At 46.6% G+C, this 25848-nt stretch overlaps 1 protein-coding gene across 1 annotated transcript in view; it reads left to right on the top strand.

Moving 5' to 3' along the window:
* The window catches only part of LOC309563270 (RRP12-like protein), a 29500-nt gene extending 24404 nt beyond the window's left edge, over window positions 1–5096 (top strand). The window contains exons 10-12 of the mRNA XM_082267675.1: window positions 77–269; window positions 1606–1765; window positions 4657–5096. Of these exons, the coding sequence (XP_082123801.1) occupies window positions 77–269; window positions 1606–1765; window positions 4657–4793 (490 nt within the window). The 3' untranslated portion in view covers window positions 4794–5096. The remainder of the gene's footprint in view (window positions 1–76; window positions 270–1605; window positions 1766–4656) is intronic.
* Window positions 5097–25848: the final 20752 nt, after the last annotated feature.

Here is a 25848-nt window from a genome sequence, read left to right as displayed (position 1 = left end):
GCGACTGTCGGAGTACTCAGAGAAAGGAATTTTACAGGTAAGATTTTACAAAAATTCTGTTTTTTTCCTCATGTAGGCTTGTCGGGGGGCTTCTGTCTCACAGCCTGGACTATTGCTTTGTGCTGGAGGATGAAGATGGTATTTGTGGCTATGCTGTGGGCACTGTGGATGTCACTCCGTATCTCAACAAGTGCAAACATTCCTGGATCCCCTTCATGCAGGAAAAATACAGCAAACCCAAGACGGATAAGGAGTTGTCGGCAGCAGAGGTACCAGATTGCTATTGTTTTGCTTTTCTTTTTTTTTTTTTTGCCCCCAGCCTGTCTACATGATCAGTGGTGTTAAACTGCTGTCTGCACTTCAGACTTAGTGATTCTAAGTCCTGGTTGACACACATGCGATGCGGGAACCCTGCGAATCCACTGCGGGTTTCCGAATCGCACTCCACTGCGGTTTCCCGCATCGCACTCCACTCGCAGGCAGTTCACACTGCCATATGCGAATCCCTGGGGGTGTCAATACAAAGTTAATGACATCTCCCCGGATTAGTTCGCATATCGCAGTGCGAACTGTCAGTTCGGACATGGATCGGATTGCATCGGTGAACACCCATACGATCCGATTCTGGTGCGAACCCAAAAAAGGGTCCTGTGCAAGTTGGGTCCGAATGTGATGCGTATTCAGCCATACAATCTGTATGGCTGAATTTTCATTGCACAGACATCACATGTGATTTGCAGAGCAGTGCGCTCCGAATCACATGCGATGTCTGTCATCACATCTATGAACTGGCTCTAAAGGTTGTAATTTAACCACTTAACCTGCAGGAGAGTTTACCCCCCTCTTGACCAGGGAATTTTTTTTTCCCGAAGCGAGCTAATTGTTTACCAGGTTTATTTCTCCATTCAGAATTTTCAGTGAGACGAGGTGAAACTTCCTCCTAATGTCTAAATCGAGGAGAGTTTTGAAATCTTCCCTCTTTTTGCGTAAGAGCCTCAAGGTGCATTTTATGCATTGATCGTGGGTCTTCTCAAGGTCCGCAACCTGTTGCAGCTTTTCTTTAAAAAGTTGACCATGTGCTTTTTTTTTTCTCTTCCTTGCGCCAAGTTCAGTAATTTTTCCCCTCATTGTGACCCTATGGTCCTCCCATTGGAGAGACGGAGTAATTTCATGGATGGTCCTCAGGGAAGCTCAGGGTTTAGGAGCGGCCGCTCTCAGTAGCGATGAGGCATGAGAGAAATCCCCATCTATAGGTGGCTTCGTTAGTGACCCCGCCTCGGTTCCCCTTGTCTGATCCCCCCTCGGTTCTCATTGTCTGGGTGACCCCCCTCGGTTCCCCTTGTTTGGATGACCCCCCCCCTCGGTTCCCCTTGTTTTGGTCACTGTGATCCCCTTATCTTTTGGCCTGGTGTTCCCCCTTTCTCCTTATTTCCTGTCTTGGTTACCCCCATTGTTCTTATTTCCTTTTTTCATGATCCGTAGTTTTGTTTGCAAATACCGTACTTAATCTGGTTGCAAGATTGCATCTGTATCTGCTAGTTCTGATTGATTTGTGATTTGTTTGAGAAACCATTGTGACTTAACCATCCTTTTTTATTCTTCTAGAAAATCATGCTGAGTTTTCATGAAGAGCAGGAAATCTTACCGGACACATTCCTTGCTAACTTTCCCTCATTAATAAAAGTGGATATTCACAAGAAGGTGACGGATCCCAGCGTAGCCAAAGGGATGAGGGCGTGCCTCCTGTCTTCTCTGAAAGCCAATGGTAAGTCCAGATAGTTTTTTTTTTTATTGGCTGACAACACTTTTGCTGCACTGAAATCCCAAGCGACGTTGTCAGCCCCGCCCAGTAAGTTCCCAGTTTTACAAAAAGTGTGTGTTAGGAGAACTGGATCCAAATGGGAAAAGCAAATTTAAACGAGTGAGGCAGCTCTGTTATGTGGGGTACCCCTGAGGCTCCCCAGTAAAATGTAAAAAGATGAGAGCCACTGGTTAGTGCGAGTCCAGTAAAAGTTTAATCGTAATAAAAAGTCAGAAGGCAAAGCCAGCGCTTTTCTGGGGTTTAAAATTCTTTCTTCATCAGGGTCTGGCTGCAATAGAGACTTATAATGGATGCACAATTGGAAATCAATGCAAGTTATAAAGGCTGCAGTGTGATCTCCAGCTGACGATTCTTCTCTGGAGATCGCAGAACACCCCTCGCTATCCTTGTCCCCAGAACATAAGGGCCGGTGTTCTGTAATCCATGGATAACGGGGCAGGGCTGATAAAGCTGTTTGGGGTTTTCAGTGCAGCAGAGGCGGAGCGTGAATGTGAGAATAAAATAGGAAAATATGTGTATTGCAGAAATAGACTGCATGTTTCCTTTTATTTTACCCATTTGCTTTAAACTTCCTTCAGAAGGGAGATGACACCTATCCTGCATGAAGGTTCCTTTTCTTGTTGCAAACAAGATATGAAGAGGCGACAACTCGGACATCCATGTTCAAGTCTTTTTTTTGCTACATAGCAGTGACATTAAAAAGCAGCTTACGCATTTCGTCATGTTAGGGCTAAAGTGATTGTTAGGCCACTCAATTACATTCTTACAATCAGCTCTGCTGTAGTAAATGTTCTCAGTCTATGTGTTTTTTTTTTTTTTTATTCCAATGTGTACCTAATTTCATAGTGCTCAGATCGGTGCTCACGTGACCGGCCGCCTCTCTCCTTCTGACAGCTAAGTGGGCGTGGCTGGGAAACCCCTGCTGATGTCAGCCAAGAGGAGGAGAGACATGGCCGGTCACGTGAGCACCGATCGGTGCTATGAAATGAGGTACACCGCAGCATTTTTTTTAAAAAACGCATACACTGGGACATTGTTTACTAGAACAGAGCGGATTGTAAGAATGTCATTGTGGTTTGATAGCAGCAGGAGGGGAGCAGATCGGCACTCACACTGCTGACAGGCGGGGAGGGCAGGGGGGAGAGGACAGAGGACAGTAGAGAGCTGCAGATGACAGAGGCACTTAAACTGACCACGGTGTCGGGGATCAGCAGCCATGATAAACCATGGTCAGTTTACAGAGGGGAGGGCAGAATCGGGCAATATCATCCAGGTTTTTTAGGTTATACAGGGGGCCAAATTACAGGGAACATGATAATTTTTTTTTTATTAGGGTAACCTGTGCTTTAAGGCTGTTTGCTGAAATGCTTAAGCTGCTTCTTAGCCACTTGCCATCTGCAATACGTATTTCTCTTACGTCCTCTGACAGTCGCCGCCCACTCATACAGTCTTTACTCATGGGTATTGACCTATTATCCACAGGAGCAAGCTAGGCATAAGATTTGTTAAAACACAAAACACTTTGCATAGACACACCTATAGGGGCTGTAACAGAAGAGGAGGATCCAGGCCACTCTGTGCAAAACCAGCTGCACAAAGCAGGTAAGTATAACATGTTTGTTTGTTTTTTTTTTTTTTAAAACAAGACTTAGCAAACACTTTAAGTGCCGGTTCACACTTGTGCGATGCGGGAACGCTGCGAATATGCAGCGTGTTCCCGCATCGCATCCGCACATCTGGCAGTTCACACTGCCATATGCGATACGCAGGGGGTGTCAAATGTTAACGACACCCCCAGTTTGATCGCATATCGCAGTGCGATCTGGCAGTTCGCACAGAATTTGATCGCACAAGTGTGAACCACTGTGCGATCCGATTCTGATGCGGCTGAAAAAAATGCCCCATGTGCGTGTTTGGTGCGGATACTGTGCGAATTCAGCCATGCAAAGTGTATGGCTGAACTCGCATCCGCACATGAGATCGCATGTAATGAAGGAGCAGTGCGCTCCGAATTACATGCGATCTCGCAAGCCGCACAAGTGTGAACCGGAACTAAGGCTGTTTGCCAAAATGCATAATCTGCTGTTTAACGTCACAGCTATGTAGCAAATAAAGACTTGAAAATGGATGTCCAAATTGCCGACTGCTCATATCTTGTTTGCATTCTGTATTAAGAGCTTGGAGGACACTTGGAGCCAGAGCAGCGAATAATCCGATTCCTTGTTTGGACATTTGTTTCCTGAAGCGAACCCTGCACCCGTTTCCTTTACTTTTTGTTATTGCATCTGCCTTAGGCTGAGTGCAGGCAGCATATAGAGGTGGGTGCAGCAGCTGCACATCAAAATCTGACACACGGCAGGAGTGGGTGCACGGATCCAAACTCAGGTGATGTGTGTTCGGACCCGTGCAGCCGCTCCTACCTGCATGGCAGATTTTGGCGATTCGGCTGTGTCCGTGCAGCCGCTGCGTCTGCATATACCTCTATGGGCTGCTCAGGGGCAGGTGCAATAGCAAAGGGCGCGTGCACGCAGCACGGGTGTCATCGCCCATCTGAACACACACTACATGTTGTTGTCACAGGTCTTCCTACCCCCTGCGTTTATGCCACCACCATAGCAATTCGACAGTGTAGAGAGGTAACCACTGGTCCAAAAAGCTTTATTTAAAATCCAGGTGTACAGACAAGCACAGATCAATGAGAAGGGAATAACATTGACTCATTTCATGGAAATTGCTTATTCATAATCACTGTAGCAATTTCCAGGCAGAAAAATTAAAAAAAAAAAAAATGTACCCGTGCCTAATGCGTTTTTTCTTTCACCCTCTGGTCTCAGGATCCCGCGGTGCTTTTTGCAAAGTCCGACCAGACGACAAAAGAATCCTGGACTTTTACAGCAAGCTCGGCTGCTTTGGAATTGCCAAAATGGAAGGATTTCCTAAAGATATTCTTATTCTTGGAAGAAGCCTTTAAATTGTTTTTTCTGCAAAAAAAAAAAACACTTGTCCGGATTTGTTCACAGATTTTGTCAAACATGGAAGATTCCAAGATTCGCTCAGCCGGATCTTTGAACAACTCTTATGCATAACTACAACATGATTCAGTTCTTTAATACTAAGAAAAAGCAAAAAAAAAAAAAAAGTTTTTAAATTGTCTAAAGTCTTCTCCATGATGCTCTTTGTTCCTTTGCATGGGGGGAGTTCTGTGCTCCTAGGTGTGATATTGAAGGATCCGCGTCGGGTTTCTTTTTCTGCGTCGTTATGAATTACGTATTTGACGGACTTCTCATTTAATAATTGTTTTGATTTAACCACTTTACCACCGGAGGATTTTGCTGTCTTCCGTCCAGGCCACTTTTTGCGATTCGGCGCTGTGCAACTTTAACTGACAATTGCGCGGTCGTGCGACGCCGTACCCAAACAAAATTTACGTCCTTTTTTTCCCACAAACAGAGCTTTCTTTTGGTGGTATTTGATCACCTGTGCGATTTTTACTTTTTGCGCTATAAACAAGAAAAGAGCGTTTATTTTGAAAAAATAACAATATTTTTCACATTTTTTATATGAAATTCCCCCCCAAAAAAATGTAAAAATCTAATTTTTTTAAAATTTTTGGCCAATTTGTTTTATGCTACCTATGTTTAGTAAAAAAAATCGCAATAAGCGTATTTTGATTGGTTTACGCAAAAGTTATTGCGTTTACTAACTAAGGGAAAGATTTCTGTAATTTTTGGTGTTTTTTTTTAACGCCTAATGGCGGTGATCTGCGATTTTTTTTTTGCGGGACTGCGACATTACGGCGGACAGATCGGACCCTTGACTGACATTTTTGACACTTTTGGGGGTACCAGTGACATTACTGCAGTAATCAGTGCTATATATATGCACTGTTACTGTAAAAATGACACTGGCAGGGATGGGGTTAATTTTATTGGAGAGGGAGGGGTTAATGTATGCCTGGTGCTTACTGACGTGTGGGGGGGGGAGGTGACTGTGTGACAGAAGGACAGATCGGATGTCCAGCTATGCTGAACACTCCGATCTGTCAGTCCCTGTCACTATGGAGATCCGCCCGCTGTGTTTACACACAGCGGGCGGATCTCCAGACTCGATCCCCGACGATCGGGGCAGAGCAGCGGCAATCGCCGCCGCTCCTCCCCTGGCCCGACTCCCGCTGTGAATGAACACAGCGGGAGTGAGCCTCCGGCGGCGCGCGAGCGCCGCCCATAAGGGGCGGAGTCCAGCGACGTAGGTCTACGTCGCTGGATGGGATCGCGGCACTTTGCCGCAGTAGCCTCCATGTGAGCGGGGCTAAAGTGGTTAAAGAGCTCCTAAAACATGCGTCATTTGTGCACAAAAGCACCGTGATCTGTTTTTTTTTCCAAAGAGGGAACCCCAATTCCCCTCCCCCAGGGAAGATGAACGATGTAGCACATCTCAAGGCGAATAGTAGGGTTGCATAGAATCTGATGGAGGAATTCTAAAAAGCTCCAAAGTAATGATTCTGTAAATGTAACTGTAGGATAATCTTTGTACATACAGACTGTTTACCATTGTGTTTTTTTTTTTTGTATATTATGTTCAGGTTTCTTTTTGCAAGCTTTGATCAAGCATGCTTCATTTTAAAAATAACGGTTAAAAAAAAAGTGCTTTAAACCTGCCTTTTCCTGTTCAGTTTACACTTCTCATTGTGGTATAGTTATCAATACGGCGCTCTGTGCATTTCATATGTGGCATTTTTTTTTCATGTTGCCCCATAAGCTTTATAGGCGCTTTAAGGGAAATTCCACTTTTGTTTAAAAAAATAAAATAAAAAAAATAAAGTGTTTGCAGGAGAGACCACAAGGGGGGGCTGCTTTGCAAAGATACATAGTTTCCTATTTGCACTTCCCAGTGTTCAGAATTTATAATACTTAAAGAAGTCCTCTCATGAGCAATGAAAAGTCTGTTTCTGGGCTCATAGATTCATATTGAGATACCTGAAGACATGTTAAGACTGTCTAGTAAATCCTTTGATTTTTCTCTTCCATTACTGTTTGGCAGCTCCTCCCCTGACAGAATCCCAATTTGTGGGCTTTGCTGTTGATGCCAACAGTTTACTTCTCCTGCATGACTTATTGACTTCATACTTATTGTGGAGCTCAGACCAAGATGGGTTATTTCTGCCTGCTCTGCTGTGACGCCCCCCCAGAACACACCCCCACTCTGCTTTGACACGCCCCTCTCCATGTTGACAGCACTTTTGTTGTTGTCGAGCTCAGACCAAGGTGAGTTAATTCGGCCCCCTCTGCTGTGACACATTCACTCCATGTTTGACAGCACGTTTATTGTAGATCTCAGACTGAGTGGACTTGCTTTCATCACCTCCACTGTGACACCCCCCCCCCCCCCACTTCTGTGACACGCCCCCTCCATGTTTGAAAGCATGTTTGTTCGGAGCTCAGAGTGAGCGCACTTCCTTCCATCACCTCCACTGTGACACGCCTCCGCTGCTCTTCTGTGAAGTCTCCTCCTTGTTTGACCGCATGTTTATTGTGGAGCTCAGACTGTGATTGCTGTTACACGCCTTCTCCATGTTTGAGAGCATGTTTGGGATCTCAAGACTGAGCAGACTTTCCTTCATGCCCTCCATTGTGACACGTCCCCTCCATGTTGACAGCATGTTTGTTGCAAAGCTCAGACTGAGCGCACTTGCTTCCGTCACCTCCACTGACACTCCTCCTCCATGTTTTATCGTGGAGTGCAGACTGAGCAGACTTGATCACCTCCACTGTGACACGCCCCTGCTCAGCTGTGACACACCCCCTCCATGTTTATTGACCGCATGTTTATTGTGGAGCTTACTGAGATGACTTGCTTCCATCACCTCCAGTGTGACATGCTCCCCCCCCTTACTGTGATACTCCCCCCTCCCTGTGCATGCGTTGTGGCTGCAATGGCCTTGGACAGGCGTCCGGTGCTGAAACCGCTATCAATTACCTCTCATCAATTCTTCTTCAAAACAGCATGGTCGAATAACTGTAGTGGTTGGGGGGGGTAGGTAGGTGCGTGCTGTCAACCATGTTAGCCCTAATCCACAAACATAAAAACAGGACAAAGTGCTGATAGCTGAGCTCCAGAAGCAGGGATTAAAGCAACTCCAACTAATGCAGATCTGTATTCATTAAATTTATGAAATGTATTTTTTTAAATTAAATCAGTGTAAGTACCTGAATTTGCCCATCTTTTTTTTTTTTTTTTTTTTTTTCTTAGTAGTTTTCCAAAGAGCAAGTGTTGACACTTTATTCTATGCATCTATATAGCACAACAGAGTGGGGTCAATAGAAGATGGAATAATCCTAAAGCCAGATAGGAGTCCCGTCCAGGATTATTATAGAGCAAACACTTAGAAAATATTAACATAAGTACCTTGATTTTACCTGTATTACAGATCAGCAATGTCCAGGTGGAGGGCTGGGAAAAGCTGCAGCATATCACATGCTCTGGTGACAACGGTTCAGCTTTTTCATGCACCCCCAACCACCACCCCACCTGTGGTTCATGGAATGAAATAAAATTGAACAGTCGATGGCTTGCTTAACTTGGTGACTTTGCCACTAGATCATTTAAACACAAATCATCCCATAGGATTATATGTGCATTAAATGTATGCATGCTATTAACCTGTGAAAGCCTCCTCCATGTAGACATCCAAAAGGCCTCAATCTACTGCTGGGTGCCGCCATCTTGGATGTGAGTTCAGGAGACTGAGCTGTCACCCAAGTGACATTCTATAGCAACGGTTCTGAACCTGCCAGACACAAGGAACCAGCTGCACAGAAGTAAACCCCTCCACAGATGGCCTGTCACCTTGGGGGGAGGGGCGGGCTGTGTTGGGGATGCAGCTTGCCACCTCGTTGTGTTTATGTAGGGGGGGGGGGGCAGCACTTGGGTCTCACCAGTGCACTAGGAGATCCTATTCCTGACCCGGCTCTCTTACCTCCTCTTCTTGTTCTTCCTGACCACAGAGAGGGAGGGTAGTAGTGGTGCTAAGAGAAGGGTTGCGGGTGTCCTTTGGTGGTTGGTGGGTGTCAGTGCAGGTTGTGCTCATTTGCTCTACCCGCTGCCAACCCCCGCCATGCCCCAGCTCCCAGCAGGCCACGGACCGGCAACAGTCCGCAGCCCTGGGATTTGGGGACCCCTGCTCTATAGTATTCCCCTTCGCTGCTCTCTGGCAGCTACATAAAAGGTTATCTAGGGAGGTGGGGGCTGTTGGACACACCCAGATTGGGAGAGGGCTCTGCTAGTGAAATTACTTTTCCTTTTTTGAAGTAGATTCCTTCCCAGTATATTTTTAGAATCTACTTGAGAGCCAGTGACCCGGTCACCAGGTGCTACATTAAACCCCAAGCTTGGGTAAAAGAAACCGTCCTCAGCAGGATTCACCTCCTTTCCTGGACTGTCACCTGTTCAGGGGTCGGTCCTCTTAACCCAGCTTCATTCAACCCACTTCCTTTTAGCCCAGAGGGCATCAAGGGCTTGCCTTGGACTCACAAGAAAACGTTTAAAAAAAGTTATAAAAAAATAAGCAGAAGGAATCTAAACCCAGAGGTTGGTCTTTAATTTCCAAAGGAACGAACAGAGGGCTGAGTAGGGAAACCCCCAGCAGCCTAACTTTGCTCATTAATGCTGATCCCCCCCCTTCTTTTTAACCCCTGATTGCCTGGTTTTGGGTAGTAAACATTTACGTTATTCATCCACCTAGCGGTTTCCACATTGCCCTACTGAGATCCGCTGCTTCTTCAGTGACGTCATCATGAAGCTGCCGGATCTTCTGGGGTCAGCTGATGCCCTGCCTAACCCCGCCCCCATCTCCTTTTTCAATGAAGGACTATGCCTTCTGGGATGTATGACGTCCATATTCCATAAAGCACAGCGGGCAAAGTGCACGTCATTCACCTAGGCACGGAGGGAGGGCACAGAGAATTTTCATTAAATAAAGCAAACTCCAGAAATACCTGATTTGCACAGCTGAGGGAAGGAGGGTGGAGATAGGCTACTAAACAAACAATGGGACATTTTCTACTCCCACTGGCCAGAGTCTGGCCCCTATACAGTCTGAAGAACCGTAAGCTGGCCCTTTGCTCTAGAACGTTTGGAGACCCCTGCTATAGAAGATTTGCCTTTAACATAAACTGGTCACCAACCTGGGTTAACTTGGATCCTGCATAGGATGGAAGAATGCATATTGGAGCTTATCGTGAATCCGGGCGGTCTGTTGATGCAGGCAGCTAAAACATACAGGTTTCCTGAAAAAGCTGAGCTTTAAAAGTGAGGCCACCGACCACCTAGGGGAGCAATAGGGAGACTAGAATTGGCTGGGGCCAGTTGTATCTGTAAGACTAGACATCCAGAGCAAACTTCCCTCCCCTCCCCTGAGAAGAGAGGGTGGCCGAGACAAGCCTCTACGCAGCTACATAGAGAGACACAGGATCTGGCAGGGGAGTTCTGTCCTCTCTGCTGCCAACTGCTGAGACGGGAGGGTGGCAGAGACGAACCTTTCTGCAGCTGCATTGAGACACAGGATCTGCCAGAGGAGTTCTGTCCTTCTCTTGTGACCCCGTCATTGGTATCGGTGGGAGGAGTTGTGTCCCATCACTGGTATTGGTGGGAGGAGTTGTGTCCTATCAGTGGGAGGAGTTGTGCCCCTTTGTTGTCAGTGGGAGGAATAGGACCCCATCGTTGGTGTCAGTGGGGGGAAATGTGCCCCATCATTGGCGCCAGTGGGGGGGAATTGTGCCCCATCATTGGTGTCGGGGGGGGGGGGGGAATTGTGCCCCGTCGCTGGTGTCAGTGGGGGGGGGGTGGTATCCGTAGATGAAATAGTGCCCCAGGGGTCAGACAAAAGCAAGCAATAGGCAGCAGTTTGGAGATCACTGGGCTGATGGGTTGGTGTGTATTGTGTGTACAGTGTGGGGTGCCAGAGTAATCGGCAATGCACGGATATTGCACTTTGTAGTGGACACATCTAGGTGTTAATCCAGCCGGTACATCGAGTCCCAACAATTTTTAGGCTTTGGTGACAAATCGTAGATGAGATCTCGCTATTCGCTCTTCGTTGTTCACACCACGCCCCATCCCATTCATAAATATCAGACTGTGGGATGTAGCTGGCAAATGCCCCTCAAAGTTCTTTTTGCTCCATATAGCAAGAAGAGTGCTGTGATTGGAGGAAAGCCAGGCATGTGACTTTGGTCACTTGACCAGATCTCCTCCCAGTTTTGCTGCCATACCGCTGTGCTTTAAATGAGCCCCTTAGTTTGGCATGCCGAAGGGTTAATTTATGAAGTTTATTTTTAAAAGTCGAATACTTTCCCTGAGAACAATGCAGATCTTTTTTCGTAACGCACTTTTTTTTGGAGTGAGCGCTTAAATTTCGTCCTTCTCCAGCCGTTTCAGCGATCGCCTTTTTTTGATGTTTCAATATTAAATGCAGCACAGCAGAGCAGCCAATCCAGTGAGGAGAGACTGCAGTCCTCGGTAACTATCCTGTCTGTCTCTATGGCCAGGTTCCACTATACAATACAATTCTGATGTTCATATATGTTGCACACCTTTTATAGAATGTTAAGATTTTGTTTTATAATAAAACTGGTAAAAAAAAAAAAAAATCAGTTTTGTCTTTATTTGCACTTTTATTTATACTTCTTTTTTTTTTATTTTTTATTCAGAATTTCCACTATGTGGCCAAAAGGTTGTAAACACCCGAACATTACACCCAGGGCTTTTTTTCTCAGAGTAGTTGCAGTAATTACCCCCCCAGTCCCCCCTTGTCTCTGCCCCCTACCCACCTCTGAGCACCGTCCTTTGGCTCCACCCCCTACCCACCTTCCAGTACTACCCCTAATGTTTTGTGGTGCTAAATAATTTTTATGGGATTTGTTCTTATCTAGTAACAAGAAAAACAGTAAAATAGATCCCCTGGAGCCAGCAACAATAAATCTCCCAGCAACAATAGACCCCACCCCATAGATCCATCACACACCAATAAACTCCCTTACCAACAATGGACCTCACCCTAGCAACAATAGATGCCTCACAAAACAAAAGACCCCCCATACATAGCAACAATGGACCACCCACAACAAAATGGCACCCCAACAACAAAAGATGCACCCCCACCAACATTAGACCCCCCAAGCAAACAACAGATCACCCAGCAGCCCGCAACAATAGACCCCCTCCTTCAACAGTAGATCCCTCTCAAAAAACATAAACCCTCCCAGCAATAATAGATCCATCACACAAAATCGGATCCCCACCAGTGACAATAGATCGCCCAGCAACCAGCATCAATAGACCTTCCAGCACACCCCACACCCCTTGCAATTACATATATTCAGTGCTGGAACTGCGTTCCCCCATATCCCCCCAAAAAAAACCCTGTTCACACCTATATGAGCATTTTGAACATCCCATTCTCAATCCATGGCCATCAATATGGAGATAGATGCCCCCCCCCCCCCCCACTAAGGGGGTTATTCACCAAACCTGGAGAGTGCAAAATCTGGTGCATCTCTGCATAGAAACCATTCATCTTCCAGGTTTTATTGCCAAAGCTTAATTGATCAAGCAGAAGCCGATTGGCTACCATGCACAGCTGCACCAGATTCTTAGTGCTCCAGTTTCTTAATCTACCCCTGTGTGAGGTCAGGCAGTTGGCAAGGTGGCAATCATCTGACTTCAGGTGACCTCTGACCCTATTATTGAAGGGGAAGAGTCCATATTAGATCATTGACACTTTGCTACAATGTAAAGTAGTGAGTGTACAGCTTGTATAACAGTGTAAATTTGCTGTCCCCTCAAAATAACTCAACACACAGCCATTAATGTCTAAACCGCTGGCAACAAAAGTGAGTACACCCCTAAGTGACAATGTCCAAATTGTCCCAATTAGCCATTTTCCCTCCCCTGTGTCACATGACTCATTAGAGTTACAAGGTCTCATGTGTGAATGGGGAGCAGGTGTGTTCAATTTGGTGTTATCGCTCTCACTCTCTCATATTGGTCACTGGAAGTTCAACATGGCCCCTCATGGCAAAGAACTCTGAGGATCTGAAAAAAAATTGTTGCTCTACATAAAGATGGCCTAGGCTATAAGAAGAGCTGCAGCAAGGTGGCCAAGACCATACAGTGTTTTAACTGGACAGGTTCCACTCAGAACAGGCCTCACCATGGTCGACCAAAGAAGTTGAGTGCACGTGCTCAGCATCATATCCAGAGGTTTTCATTGGGAAATAGACGTATGAGTGCTGCCAGCATTGCTGCAGAGGTTGAAGGGGTGGGGGGTCAGCCTGTCAGTGCTCAGACCATACGCCGCACACTGCATCAAATTGTTCTGCATGGCTGTCGTCCCACAAGAAAGCCTCTTCTAAAGATGATGCACAAGAAAGCCCACAAACAGTTTGCTGAAGACAAGCAGACTAAGGACATGGATTACTGGAACCATCTCCTGTGCTCTGATGAGACCAAGATAAACTTATTTGGTTCAGATGGTGTGAAGCGTGTGTGGTGGCAACCAGGTGAGGAGTACAAAGACAAGTGTGTCTTGCCTACAGTCAAGCATGGTGGTGGGAGTGTCATGGTCTGGGGCTGCATGAGTGCTGCCACTGGGGAGCTACAGTTTATTGAGGGAACCATGAATGCCAACATGTACTGTGACATACTGAAGCAGAGCATGATCCCCTCCCTTCAGAGACTGGGGGGCAGGGCAGTATTCCAACATAACGACCCCAAACACACCTCCAAGACAACCACTGCCTTGCTAAAGAAGCTGAGGGTAAAGGTGATGGACTGGCCAAGCATGTCTCCAGACCTAAACCCTATTGAGCATCTGTGGGGCATCCTCAAACAGAAGGTGGAGGAGCGCAAGGTCTCTAACATCCACCAGCTCTGTGATGTCATCATGGAGGAGGGGAAGAGGACTCCAGTGGCAACCTGTGAAGCTCTGGTGACCTCCATGCCCAAGAGGGTTAAGGCAGTGCTGGAAAATAATGGTGGCCACACAAAATATTGACACTTTGAGCCCAATTTGGACATTCTCACTTAGGGGTGTACTCACTTTTGTTGCCAGCTGTTTAGACATTAATGGCTGTGTGTTGAGTTATTTTGAGGGGACAGAAAATTTACACTGTTATACAAGCTGTACACTCACTACTTTACATTGTAGCAAAGTGTCATTTCTTCAGTGTTGTCACATGAAAAGATATAAATAAATTATTTACAAAAATGTGAGGGGTGTACTCACTTTTGTGGGAGATACTGTACATTTTTTTGGGTTACAGCGTTGCATAACCGCGCAAATATTTAACCTAACACAGTGCTGTGTCGCAAAAAGTAGCCTGGTCATGAAAAAGGTAAATCTTCCGGAGGTGGGTCAGAGGATGCTGCTTTGGGGGGGAGGGGAGCGGAGGACAAGGAGGGGGGAGGCAGAGGCAAGGAGGGGGGAGGCAGAGATTGTGATAAGAAATGGACAGAGGACACTACTTCTGGGACTGGGAAGGCAGAGGACACTACAGTGGGGGGTGATGTAAAGGGGACAGAGGACACTGCAGTGGGGGGTGATGTAAAGGGGACAGAGGACACTACAGTGGGGAGTGATGTAAAGGGGACAGAGGACACTGCAGTGGGGGAGTGATGTAAAGGGGACAGAGGACACTGCAGTGGGGGTGATGTAAAGGGGACAGAGGACACTACAGTGGGGGTGATGTAAAGGGGACAGAGGACACTGCAGTGGGGGGGTGATGTAAAGGGGACAGAGGCCACTACAGTGGGAGTGATGTAAAGGGGACAGAGGACACTGCAGTGGGGGTGATGTAAAGGGGACAGAGGACACTGCAGTGGGGGTGATGTAAAGGGGGCAGAGGACACTACAGTGGGGGTGATGTAAGGGGACAGAGGACACTACAGTGGGGGTGATGTAAAGGGGACAGAGGACACTGCAGTGGGGGTGATGTAAAGGGGGCAGAGGACACTGCAGTGGGGGTGATGTAAAGGGGACAGAGGACACTGCAGTGGGGGTGATGTAAAGGGGACAGAGGACACTGCAGTGGGGGTGATGTAAAGGGGACAGAGGACACTGCAGTGGGGGTGATGTAAAGGGGACAGAGGACACTACAGTGGGGGGTGATGTAAAGGGGACAGAGGACACTGCAGTGGGGGGGTACAGAACAGTACTGTGGGGTATGAGGGGGGCAGAGGACACTGCTATGTGATCTGCACAGTCTAAAATGCCCAGGCCTTCTAATTATTTTTGTTCCAGTCCAAGCCTGACTGGAAGTCATCCGTGGGGGATTGGGGACCTTCATTCTGGGGATCAAACATGACCAAATGGTTTCTTCATAAGTTTAGTAGGGACAAATTTCTGTGGATGTAAAATAAAATCCTCCCCAATTATACTGACCCTGATATTTGACCCTTACTTGAGCCAACTACAAACCCTGGCACTGACCTACATCAAACCTTGATCTTGGTATTTTTTTCTTTATTTTTTTTTATATTTTAAACATTTTGATTCCTAATTTATGTTGGATGTGGCACAATGAGGATCTATATTCTTTACTGTTTAACCACATAACGACCGCCCGCCGCAGTTTTACTGCGGCAAGCAGCCGCTCCTGGGCAAAGTGACGTAATATTACGCCGCTCGCTCAGGAGAGTCTAGGGGGCGAGCGTGCACCGGCGTGCTCCCGCCTCCGCTCGTCAACCTGGGAGCCAGCGCATGTGACCGACGGCTCCGATGGCCGCCGGCCACTCGCGATCTCCCGCAGCTGAGAGAGAAGGACAGACGGCTGATGTAAACACAGCCGTCTCATTCTCCCTGAAGTGATTACAGAGGCTAAGTGATCCTGCTATGTAGGATCGTATGTCTCTGTGATTACTTCACAAGCCACGCCCCCTGACAATTAGAATCACACCCCTAGAGACACATTTAACCCCTTGATCACCAGGAGTTAACTCCTTCCCTGCCAGTGTCATTTTTACAGTAACAGTGCAGATTTATAGCACTGATTACTGTAGTAATGTCACTGGTACCTCCAAAAGTGTCAAAAATTTCAGTTAGGGGTCCGATCTGTCTGCCGCAATGTTGCAGTCCCGCAAAATTGCAGGTCGCCACCATTAGTAGTAAAAGAAAAAAAAAAAAAGAAAAATGACATAAATCTTTCCCTTAGTTAGTAAACGCAATAACTTTTGCACAAACCAATCAAAATACGCTTATTGCGATTTTTTTTTTTTTTACCTGAAAATATGTAGCAAAAAACAAATTGGCCTAAAATGTTAAATTTTGATTTTAACATTTTTTTTTTTGAGAATTTCATATAAAAAAAATGTTAAAATATTGTTATTTTTTTAGAATTGTCGCTCTTTTTTTGTTTATAGCGCAAAAAATAGAAATGGCAGAGGTGATCAAATACCACCAAAAGAAAGCTCTGTTTGTGGGAAAAAAAGGACATCAATTTAGTTTGGGTACAGCGTCGCACGACCGCACAATTGCCCGTTAAAGTCACGCAGTGCCGCATCGCAAAATAGGGCCTGGTCATTGAGCAGCCAAATCCTCCGGGGCTTAAGTGGTTAATCAAGGCATGGAATAGAAATGCCCATTTTATTGCTCCTGTCACTGAAGAAAAGGAATTGTCTGGATAAGATCAAAGATAAGTTACATTTCTCTATCGCTCATTGACAGACGTAGTCTTCTTGATTCTCAAGAGCTGGGTTATGTTGTCTCCGCAGGAGTAGGACTAGGCAGAATGACAAAAACGTTCTGGCTCCACCCTAGGGGCAGTCCCTGAGGGTATATCCTCCCTCTCTCTGCTACAGGGAATCAGTTTTTTTCTGTCTAGTCAGGAGTAAGGACCTAAGTTCCTTGCTGGGATCTTTTGGTCCTGGCAAGACTTTTTTTCTTTAAGAAAAAAACATTTTTTAGGTAGTTTTCTCCAGTGTTTTTTTCCTGTGAGATCTTCAAGCAAAAATGCCGGACTGGGCGACACTTGTGGTCACCCCAGCCGGCCTACGAGCGCGCGCAGACCATGGCATTGCGCTTGGTCGGCCGCGACATATTCAAGTAAGTATGCGGGGCCGGGCGACGGGCTGGATGTTGAGATCCAGTGGTCACCCCGGTTTCTGCCTACGAGCGCGTGCAGACCAGAGCTCCGCGATGGGTCGGCCGCGACGGAGTCCCAGTGAAGGGACTGACTTTGCGAGTTAAAAGTCTCGCTTGGACGCCGGGTACCAGAGAGTCGAGGCGTCCACAAACCCCCACCCCGGTGGAGAGGGTATTGTGAAGAGAGGGTGCCTGTCGGTTCGGTATGGTGAGTAAACGTTCCCTTTTTTCTTTCCTCGTTATGAGGCAGTATATATTATGGGCCCCTCCATACATGGTCAGTATATATCTGATACTTACAAGTCCCCCTTGTAAATACAGTATGTGTTTGTGGGAAGTGGACTTGGTTTGAGAGCTAACACTCTACCCAGCAGACTAGCATTACAGCAGACATAGGAGGTATAATCCTACCTTATTTGTAGTGTATCTCCTGTAGATCTATCAATCGCCACTCAGCAGAGATGCAGGTGGATGTGCTGGGAAAAACGTTTTCGGCGGTCCGCCGCCATTTTGCCGTAGACCAGGTGCATGCATGTCCTCAGGTCACGCCGGCCGCCATGTTTTTGGAGTCTAATGTCTCCTATATGGGGGCGGCCATGTTTCATGAGCCCAGCTACCTCGTGGAGAGCTGGGAACGCCGGAAGGCGTACACAGGGGGCGGAGCCACGTCCTTCTACCCGGGAAAAAGCAACAGCTCCTTCCAGTCTGTAAAGACAGACGCTGACTGTAGTTGGTTGGAAACTTCACTGCATCGGTTGGTGAGCCTTGGGGGTCCCTCTCTCTCTCTGTGGGATCGAGAAGCAGGTACTCTGAGGGGCGCTATTGCGTTAGGGGGAGACACATAAAAAAAAAAAAATATAACTTTAAAAAAAAAAAAAAAAAAGAGGTATTTTTTATTTAAAAAAAAAAGTTTTTTTGTGTTTTCTGGCAAAGGTGTCCTGAATGATCATGGACCCTGCCACTCATGTATCTCCTCCGGATCCCCTCGAGGGGTCTGCAGGATCCTCCAGCACCCCACTGACGATTAATAAAGCCACGGTTATTCCTTTAGAAGACGCTCCGTCTTTTAAAGATCCAGTGGATCGCAAGATAGAAGCTATGTCTCGCACCATGTTTTCCTTGATTGGATCAGCTTTCAGACCTATAATAGCTATTGGTCTGTTTTCGCAGGCTGTAACTGAATGGACCTAGTGGTTACGCCGGGACTTAGATGAGGTCCCTCAGGCGGTATCAGATTTGTTGGAACAAATGATACAGGGGTTACAGTTTGTGTGTGATGCGGCGTTAGACGCCACTCCATTATTGGCGCGAGCATCAGTCTCAGCAGTGGTTCTCAGGCGTACACTGTGGCTAAAAGGTTGGTTAGCCGACCAAGGTTCCAAAAAAGCATTGGCTAATATCCCCTTTTCAGGAGAGCGTCTATTTGGAGCCAACTTAGATGAGATCATTAAGGATCTCACGGGTGGAAAGAGCACCTTTTTACCGCAAAATTTTAAAGGTAGAGGAACTCGTCAAAGACGAGGGCCTTCTTTTTCTGCTCACAAGAGGTTTTTTCATCCCGCGGGTGAAAAAACTAAGTCCTCCATAGCTCCTGCAGGAGGCGTCAGGGGTCGTTGGTCGGGCAAGCAAAAGCCCGCCCCCTCCAGACCTGAAGATAAACCGTCCAAAGCCTGAAGGTGCGCCCCCACCCATAACTGGGGTGGGGGGACGTCTTCGCCGGGTCCCGGATCCATGGCTTTCCAGAATCCCGGACAAATGGGTCTGCGAAGTCATAAGGTCAGGGTACAAGATCGAGTTTCGATCTCTCCCACCGGCGCGATTCTTCCCTTCCAATATCCGACTATCCTCAGATCGTTTAGAAGATCTGCGGAGAGCAGTCACAGATTTACTACAACAAGGAGTGGTAGTCCACGTTCCTTGGACAGAACGGTTTCAAGGGTTTTATTCAAACCTATTTACAATAAGAGGGCAAAGTGCATCCAATTCTGGACTTAAGGGCACTCAATTCTTTTGTCTTCATAAGAAGATTCAGAATGGAGTCCATTCGCACGGTAGCAGCTTTTCTGCATCCAGGGGATGTCCTAGCGTCCATAGACATCTAGGACGCATATCTTCACATTCCCATTTTCGCAGGACATCAGCGGTTTCTACGTTTTTCCGTAGACGAGAACCACTATCAGTTTGTGGCGTTACCGTTCGGTCTCGCCACGGCTCAGCGGGTCTTCACGAAGGTGTTGGCCCCAATGTTGGCACTTCTGCGCCAAAGAGGCATATCGATTCTTGGTTACCTAGACGATCTTCTGCTTCATGCAGAGTCTCCTCAGACCTTGCTACAAGACGTAGAAATTACTATGATTTCTTTACAGGAATTCGGGTGGCTGGTGAACCAGCAAAAGTCATTTCTGGTTCCCACCCAGAGGCTCGAATATCTGGGTCTAATTCTAGGCACAGTCAGGACAAGAGTTTTTCTTCCGGTAGGGAAACTCCGAAAGATTCAATCAGCAGTCCACCAACAGCTGGTCTTCCCTTCGGACTTGCATGAGGGGTCTGGGGTTGATGGTGGCTTCCTTCGAAGCAGTCCCATTTGCCCAGTCCCATACCCGAATTCTTCAGCAAGAGATTCCTCTCAGATGGAATCGGAATCCGGAATCCCTGGACAATCAGATCCGATTGAGCAAACAGACCAGAGAGTCTCTGGTCTGGTGGCTTCGGTCTCCGATGCTCAGCCAGGGAAAGTCATTTCTGCCAATATATTGGACGACAGTGACCACGGATGCCAGTCTATCCGGATGGGGAGGAATTCTCGGTCAGTTATCTGTCCAGGGACTTTGGTCCCCGGAAGAATCCAGGTTACCGATAAATGTATTGGAACTGAGAGCGATCAGACTTTGTCTGATTCACTGGACCGAGCAGCTCCAGGGCAGCCCGGTTCGGATCCAGTCGGACAACGCCACGGCCGTGGCTTATGTCAATCACCAGGGGGGCACCAAGAGTGTCCGAGCGCCCAAAGAAGTGGCTTGCATTCTTCGCTGGGCGGAACGATTTGTTCCAGCAATCTCTGCGGTGTTCATTCCGGGGGTGGAAAATTGGCAGGCAGATTATCTCAGCCGTCAGACTCTGGATCAGGGGGAATGGTCCCTCCATCCAGACGTTTTCCACCAGTTGTGCCTACGATGGGGCACCCCGGATATGGATCTGTTGGCATCTCGATTCAACAGGAAAGTTCAGAGATTCGTGGCTCGCTCCCGCGATCCTCTAGCAGAAACCGCAGACGCACTGATCGCCCCGTGGGGGCAATACCAGCTAATGTATGCCTTCCCTCCTCTTGGGTTACTGCCAAGACTTCTTCGCAGGATAGAGGAGGAAGGAATTCCAGTAATCCTGGCAGCTCCGGATTGGCCTCGTCGAGCTTGTTATGCCGACTTGGTCAGACTGATGGCGGACGTCCCGTGGAGACTTCCTCTCAGGAAGGATCTACTGTCTCAGGGACCGATCTTCCATCCTGCTTTACGATCGCTGGTTTTTAACGGCCTGGTTATTGAGACCCAGGTGCTGAAGGACAAGGGATTGTCAGCTTCAGTTATTCCTACTCTAGTTAAAACAAGGAAAGCGACTTCCAGAAAGATTATCATCATACATGGAAGTCTTATATTGTGTGATGTGAATCCTTTGGGTTCCATCTACATCTTTATTCGGTAGTCCGAATATTGGCTTTCTGCAACAGGGAGTTGAGCAGAAGCTGGCCTTGAGTGTTATCAAGGGTCTGGTTTCAGCATTTGCTATCTTCTTTCAGAAGCTTTTGTCTACTCATTCCTTGGTGCGGAATTTCATCCAGGGGGTGCGACACCTGGCTCTGCCAGTGCACGCGCCGTTACCATCCTGGGATCTTAATTTGGTGCTGTCGTTCTTCAGACACCTCCCTTTGAAAATATCAGGGAGATTCCCTTGCTTACTTTATCCCAGAAGGTGGTCTTCTTGGTGGCTATCACTTCTGCACGCAGGGTGTCAGAACTGGCTGCATTATCCTGTTGTTCCCCAGATCTGGTGGTTCATAGGGATAAGGTTGTTCTTCATCCGAATCCATCCTTCCTTCTAAGGTGGTTTCAAAGTTTCATTGATTAAGGACAGTGTATTGTCCTTCCTATGTCCTTAGCCCAATCATCCTCGAGAATTTGCATGGCATTCCTTGGATGTAGTTCGGGCGATCAGGATATACTTGAATACTACGGATTCAATTTGTAAGACGGATTCACTGTTTGTGATCACGGATGGCCCTAAGAAGGGGTTGCCGGTTCTGCTGCGACCATCTTTAGATGGATCAGACAGACGGTGGTATAGGCTTATTTTATCTAAGGGTCGGGATCCCCCGTTCCCTGTTAAGGCGCATTCTACTCGGGCGCTTAGAGTTTCCTGGACCTTCCGCCATCAGGCGTCAGTGGTTCAGGTTTTCAAGGCGACTGTTTAGTAGTCGGTTCATACCTTTACAATATTGTATAAGGTTTATGTGATGGCATCGTCAGATGCCTCTTCTGGCTGCAAGGTTCCTGCAGGCCACTGTTTGAGGAGACTGTTGGTCTACCTCGAGGATTTGTGGGGTAGGTCTCATCTGTTTACTCGATGAGTCCTTTGATACTTCTGGTTGGCTCCGGTTGGGCCTTCTAGATTGGATTTTGATTCTGTCAATCCCACCCCTCATTTTGTGGCACTGCTTCTGGATGTCCCAGCTCTTGAGAATCAAGAAGACTACGTCTGTCAATGAGCGATAGAGAAAAATGGATTTTTGTAAGATCTTACCGTAAAATCCTTTTCTCTTAAGCTCATTGACAGACGTAGTACCCGCCCCTCTATCATTGAGTTGGGTTGGGTTAAATTCTCTGTACTGCTTTAAAACAGAACTGATTCCCTGTAGCAGAGAGAGGGAGGATATACCCTCAGGGACTGCCCCTAGGGTGGAGCCAGAACGTTTTGTCTTTCTGCCTAGTCCTACTCCTGCGGAGACAACATAACCCAGCTCTTGAGAATCAAGAAGACTACGTCTGTCAATGAGCTTAAGAGAAAAGGATTTTACGGTAAGATCTTACAAAAATCCATTTTTTTCCTTCACAAATGGGACCGTATACCGTCTACCTTCAAATATGAAGTCTTTAGAGACCACAAAGGAGTTGTATGGCCAAATAGAAGAATGGAACTCCAGGTTTAACCACTTTACCACCAGAGGATTTTGCTGTCTTACGTCTGGGCCACTTTTTGCGATTCGGCGCTGTGCGACAATTGCGCGGTTGTGCGACGCCATATCCAAACAAAATTTTCGTCCTTTTTTTTCCACGAACAGAGCTTTCTTTTGGTGGTATTTGATCACCTGTGTGATTTTTACTTTTTGCGCTATAAACAAAAAAAGAGCGTAAATTTTGAAAAAACAACAATATTTTTCACTTTTTTTTTATATGAAATTCCCCCCCAAAAAAATGTAAAAATCAACATTTTGTTAAATTTTTGGCCAATTTGTTTTCTGCTACCTATGTTTGGTAAAAAAATTCACAATAAGCGTATTGATTGGTTTGCGCAAAAGTTATTGCGTTTACTAACAAAGGGAAAGATTTCTGTAATTTTTGGTGGGTTTTTTTTAACGCGTAATGGCGGCGATCTGCGATTTTTTTTGCGGGACTGCGACATTGTGGCGGACAGATCGGAACCTTGACTGACACTTTTGGGGGTACCAGTGACATTACTGCAGTAATCAGTGCTATATATATGCACTGTTACTGTAAAAATGACACTGGCAGGGAAGGGGTTAATTTTATTGGAGAGGGAGGGGTTAATGTATGCCTGGTGCTTACTGACGTGTGTGGGGGGAGGTGACTGTGTGACACAAGGACAGATCCAGGGTTCAGCTATGCTGAGCCCTGCAATCTGACCCTGCCTGTCACTTGGGAGATCCGCCCGCTTGTGTTTACACAAGCAGGCGGATCTCCACACTAGATCCCCGACGATCGGGGATGAGCAGCAGGGATCACCGCTGCTCCTCCCCTGGCCCGACTCCCGCTGTCACTGAATACAGCGGGAGCAAGCCTCCGGCGGCGCGCGCGTGCCGCCGGGAAAGGGGAGTGTCTGACGACGTAGTACTACGCCGTCAGAGGATAACAAGCCACTTTGCCGCAGTAGTACTACGGTACTCAGACGGCAAGTGGTTAATTCTTTCTCCTTCTGCTCTAATTTTTGGCTTCTCTCTCTTTATTTTTTTGTTTTAATTCTTTAGCCATTCGCTCGGCTTTCTTCTCCCTCTCTCTTCCTCTTTTTGCTTATATTCCCAACCTCTTCTATGTTCCTCTCTCCTCCTATCTTCCTCTTTCCTCTTCTGTTCCTCTCTCCTCCTATCTTCCTCTTTCCTCTTCTGTTCCTCTCTCCTCCTATCTTCCTCTTTCCCCTTATGTTCCACTCTCCTCCTATCTTCCTCTTTCCCCTTCTGTTCCTCTCTCCTCCTATCTTCCTCTTTCCCCTTTCTGTTCCTCTCTCCTCCTATCTTCCTCTTTCCCCTTCTGTTCCTCTCTCCTCCTATCTTCCTCTTTCCTCTTCTGTTCCTCTCTCCTCCTATCTTCCTCTTCTGTTCCTCTCTCGTCCTATCTTCCTCTTTCCCCTTCTGTTCCTCTCTCCTCCTATCTTCCTCTTTCCTCTTCTGTTCCTCTCTCCTCCTATCTTCCTCTTTCCCCTTCTGTTCCTCTCTCCTCCTATCTTCCTCTTTCCTCTTCTGTTCCTCTCTCCTCCTATCTTCCTCTTCTGTTCCTCTCTCCTCCTATCTTCCTCTTTCCCCTTCTGTTCCTCTCTCCTCCTATCTTCCTCTTTCCTCTTCTGTTCCTCTCTCCTCCTGTCTTCCTCTTCTGTTCCTCTCTCCTCCTATCTTCCTCTTTTGTTCCTCTCTCCTCCTATCTTCCTCTTTCCCCTTTCTGTTCCTCTCTCCTCCTATCTTCCTCTTTCCTCTTCTGTTCCTCTCTCCTCCTATCTTCCTCTTCTGTTCCTCTCTCCTCCTATCTTCCTCTTTCCCCTTCTGTTCCTCTCTCCTCCTATCTTCCTCTTTCCTCTTCTGTTCCTCTCTCCTCCTGTCTTCCTCTTCTGTTCCTCTCTCCTCCTATCTTCCTCTTTTGTTCCTCTCTCCTCCTATCTTCCTCTTTCCCCTTCTGTTCCTTTCTCCTCCTATCTTCCTCTTCTGTTCCTCTCTCCTCCTATCTTCCTCTTTCCCTCTTCTGTTTGTCTCTCCTCCTATCTTCCTCCTTTGCTCTGTTCCCTTCTTCTCCTCTCTCTTTTTCAATATTATATGGAATATTTTTGTGTTAAAAATACAAGAAACCAATATCTCACTGGCACTTTACTGGCCGATGGACGCAGCTCGAACATGGGATGAAGTATATTAGGTGTGTGCATCAGTCAGAAAAGTGTCAGTGAGCAGCAAAGCATTCACCATAGAAATATACACAATCAGTCATAACTTTATGGCCACCCACCTAATATTAAGTAGGTCCCCCTTTTGCAGCCAACACAGCCCTGACCTGTCAAGCCATGGACTCCCCTAGACCTCTGAAGGTAGGCTGTGGTATCTGGCACTGAGCTGTCAGCTCCAGCTCCAGCCACCTTGGAACAGGAAGTCTGAAAACAGCAGGAAAAAGTTTGCATTTGAGAGATGAAACAAAGGTACATTCTACTTCTATTTACACATATTGTATTTATTTTACTGCATAAAAAAAGTTTAATATCACTTTAAGCGACACCCACCTTTCCCCATGCCCACCAATCACTACCATGGTATACTTTCTTTTTTTATTTATTATCATTATCGGTGAGTTTTAGGTAGGACAAAAAAAAATGCAAAATGCGCATTATTGTTTCTGGGCTGCACTACAGGTACAAACATCAACTATCATACATGTGTGGTATCACTGCGATCAGCAGCAGCAGGAGAATTTATTTTGAGTTGTTCTTTGGTTTTAGGTCATGGTAGTAACAAGAAATATATAGCTAAATTTAAAAAAACACGTTTGCGATTTAGGTTCAGTTCTCCTTTGAAAATAAAAATAAAATCAGGAGCTATCCATTACCATTTACCATCAAATAAAAGCTCAGTTTGTCCTGAAAATAATGCGGTATATACCACCTGGATGCACAAAGTAGTTGTGATGATATGTACAGTTTTACTAACACTTGTCAAAATTGTGCTTAGGCATTAACATTTGTTTTACCCTCCGCCATGAAAGGGTTAATAAGATCAGTAACAGCCGGATTGGAGCAACCTGAATGGAACCGGCAGGGAGGGGATGGAGTCTCGGCTCAGACTCATTCAAATCTAAATTTCTACCTTTAATCTATTGAGCTATATAGTACATAGCGGGCCTTTCTTCAGCCAAGCTGTGAAGGAAAGCTTAGAAAATGCCTGAAAAGGAGCCGAGTGCTCCACCTACTGGCTGAAAAGGAGAACACAAAACAATCTCACCCCCCTGCAAGAAATCGATTATTCAATAATGTTTACTAAAACCTATACAAGCATACGACACATTTGCTAAATTTTTAGTTTTGGTTTAAATTTTATTTGGTTTAAATTTTATTCCACCTTTGATATATACTCAACACCTAATGTGTATAGCGCTTTCCCCCTGGGGAACTCAACGCACTTAGGTGAGGCAGATATCATGGCGATTGCGTTGGCCGGGAATCGAACCCGGCTCAGCTGTCAGCTGCTTGAAAAGCAGCTATTCTTACCACTGCACCATCAACGCAAGGTGGCATGTCTTTGGAGTGTGGGAGGAAACCGGAGTACCCGGAGGAAACCCACGCAAGCACAGGGAGAACATGCAAACTCCATGCAGATAACGTCCTGTTCTGGATTTGAACCAAGGACCCCAGT

The sequence above is a fragment of the Pelophylax lessonae genome, assembly GCF_965119305.1.
Source record: "Pelophylax lessonae genome assembly, chromosome: 9".
NCBI classification, from domain to species: Eukaryota; Metazoa; Chordata; class Amphibia; order Anura; family Ranidae; genus Pelophylax; species Pelophylax lessonae.
The sequence above is the reverse complement of the archived record's forward strand: the minus strand, read 5'-3'. Positions and strand labels throughout refer to the sequence as shown.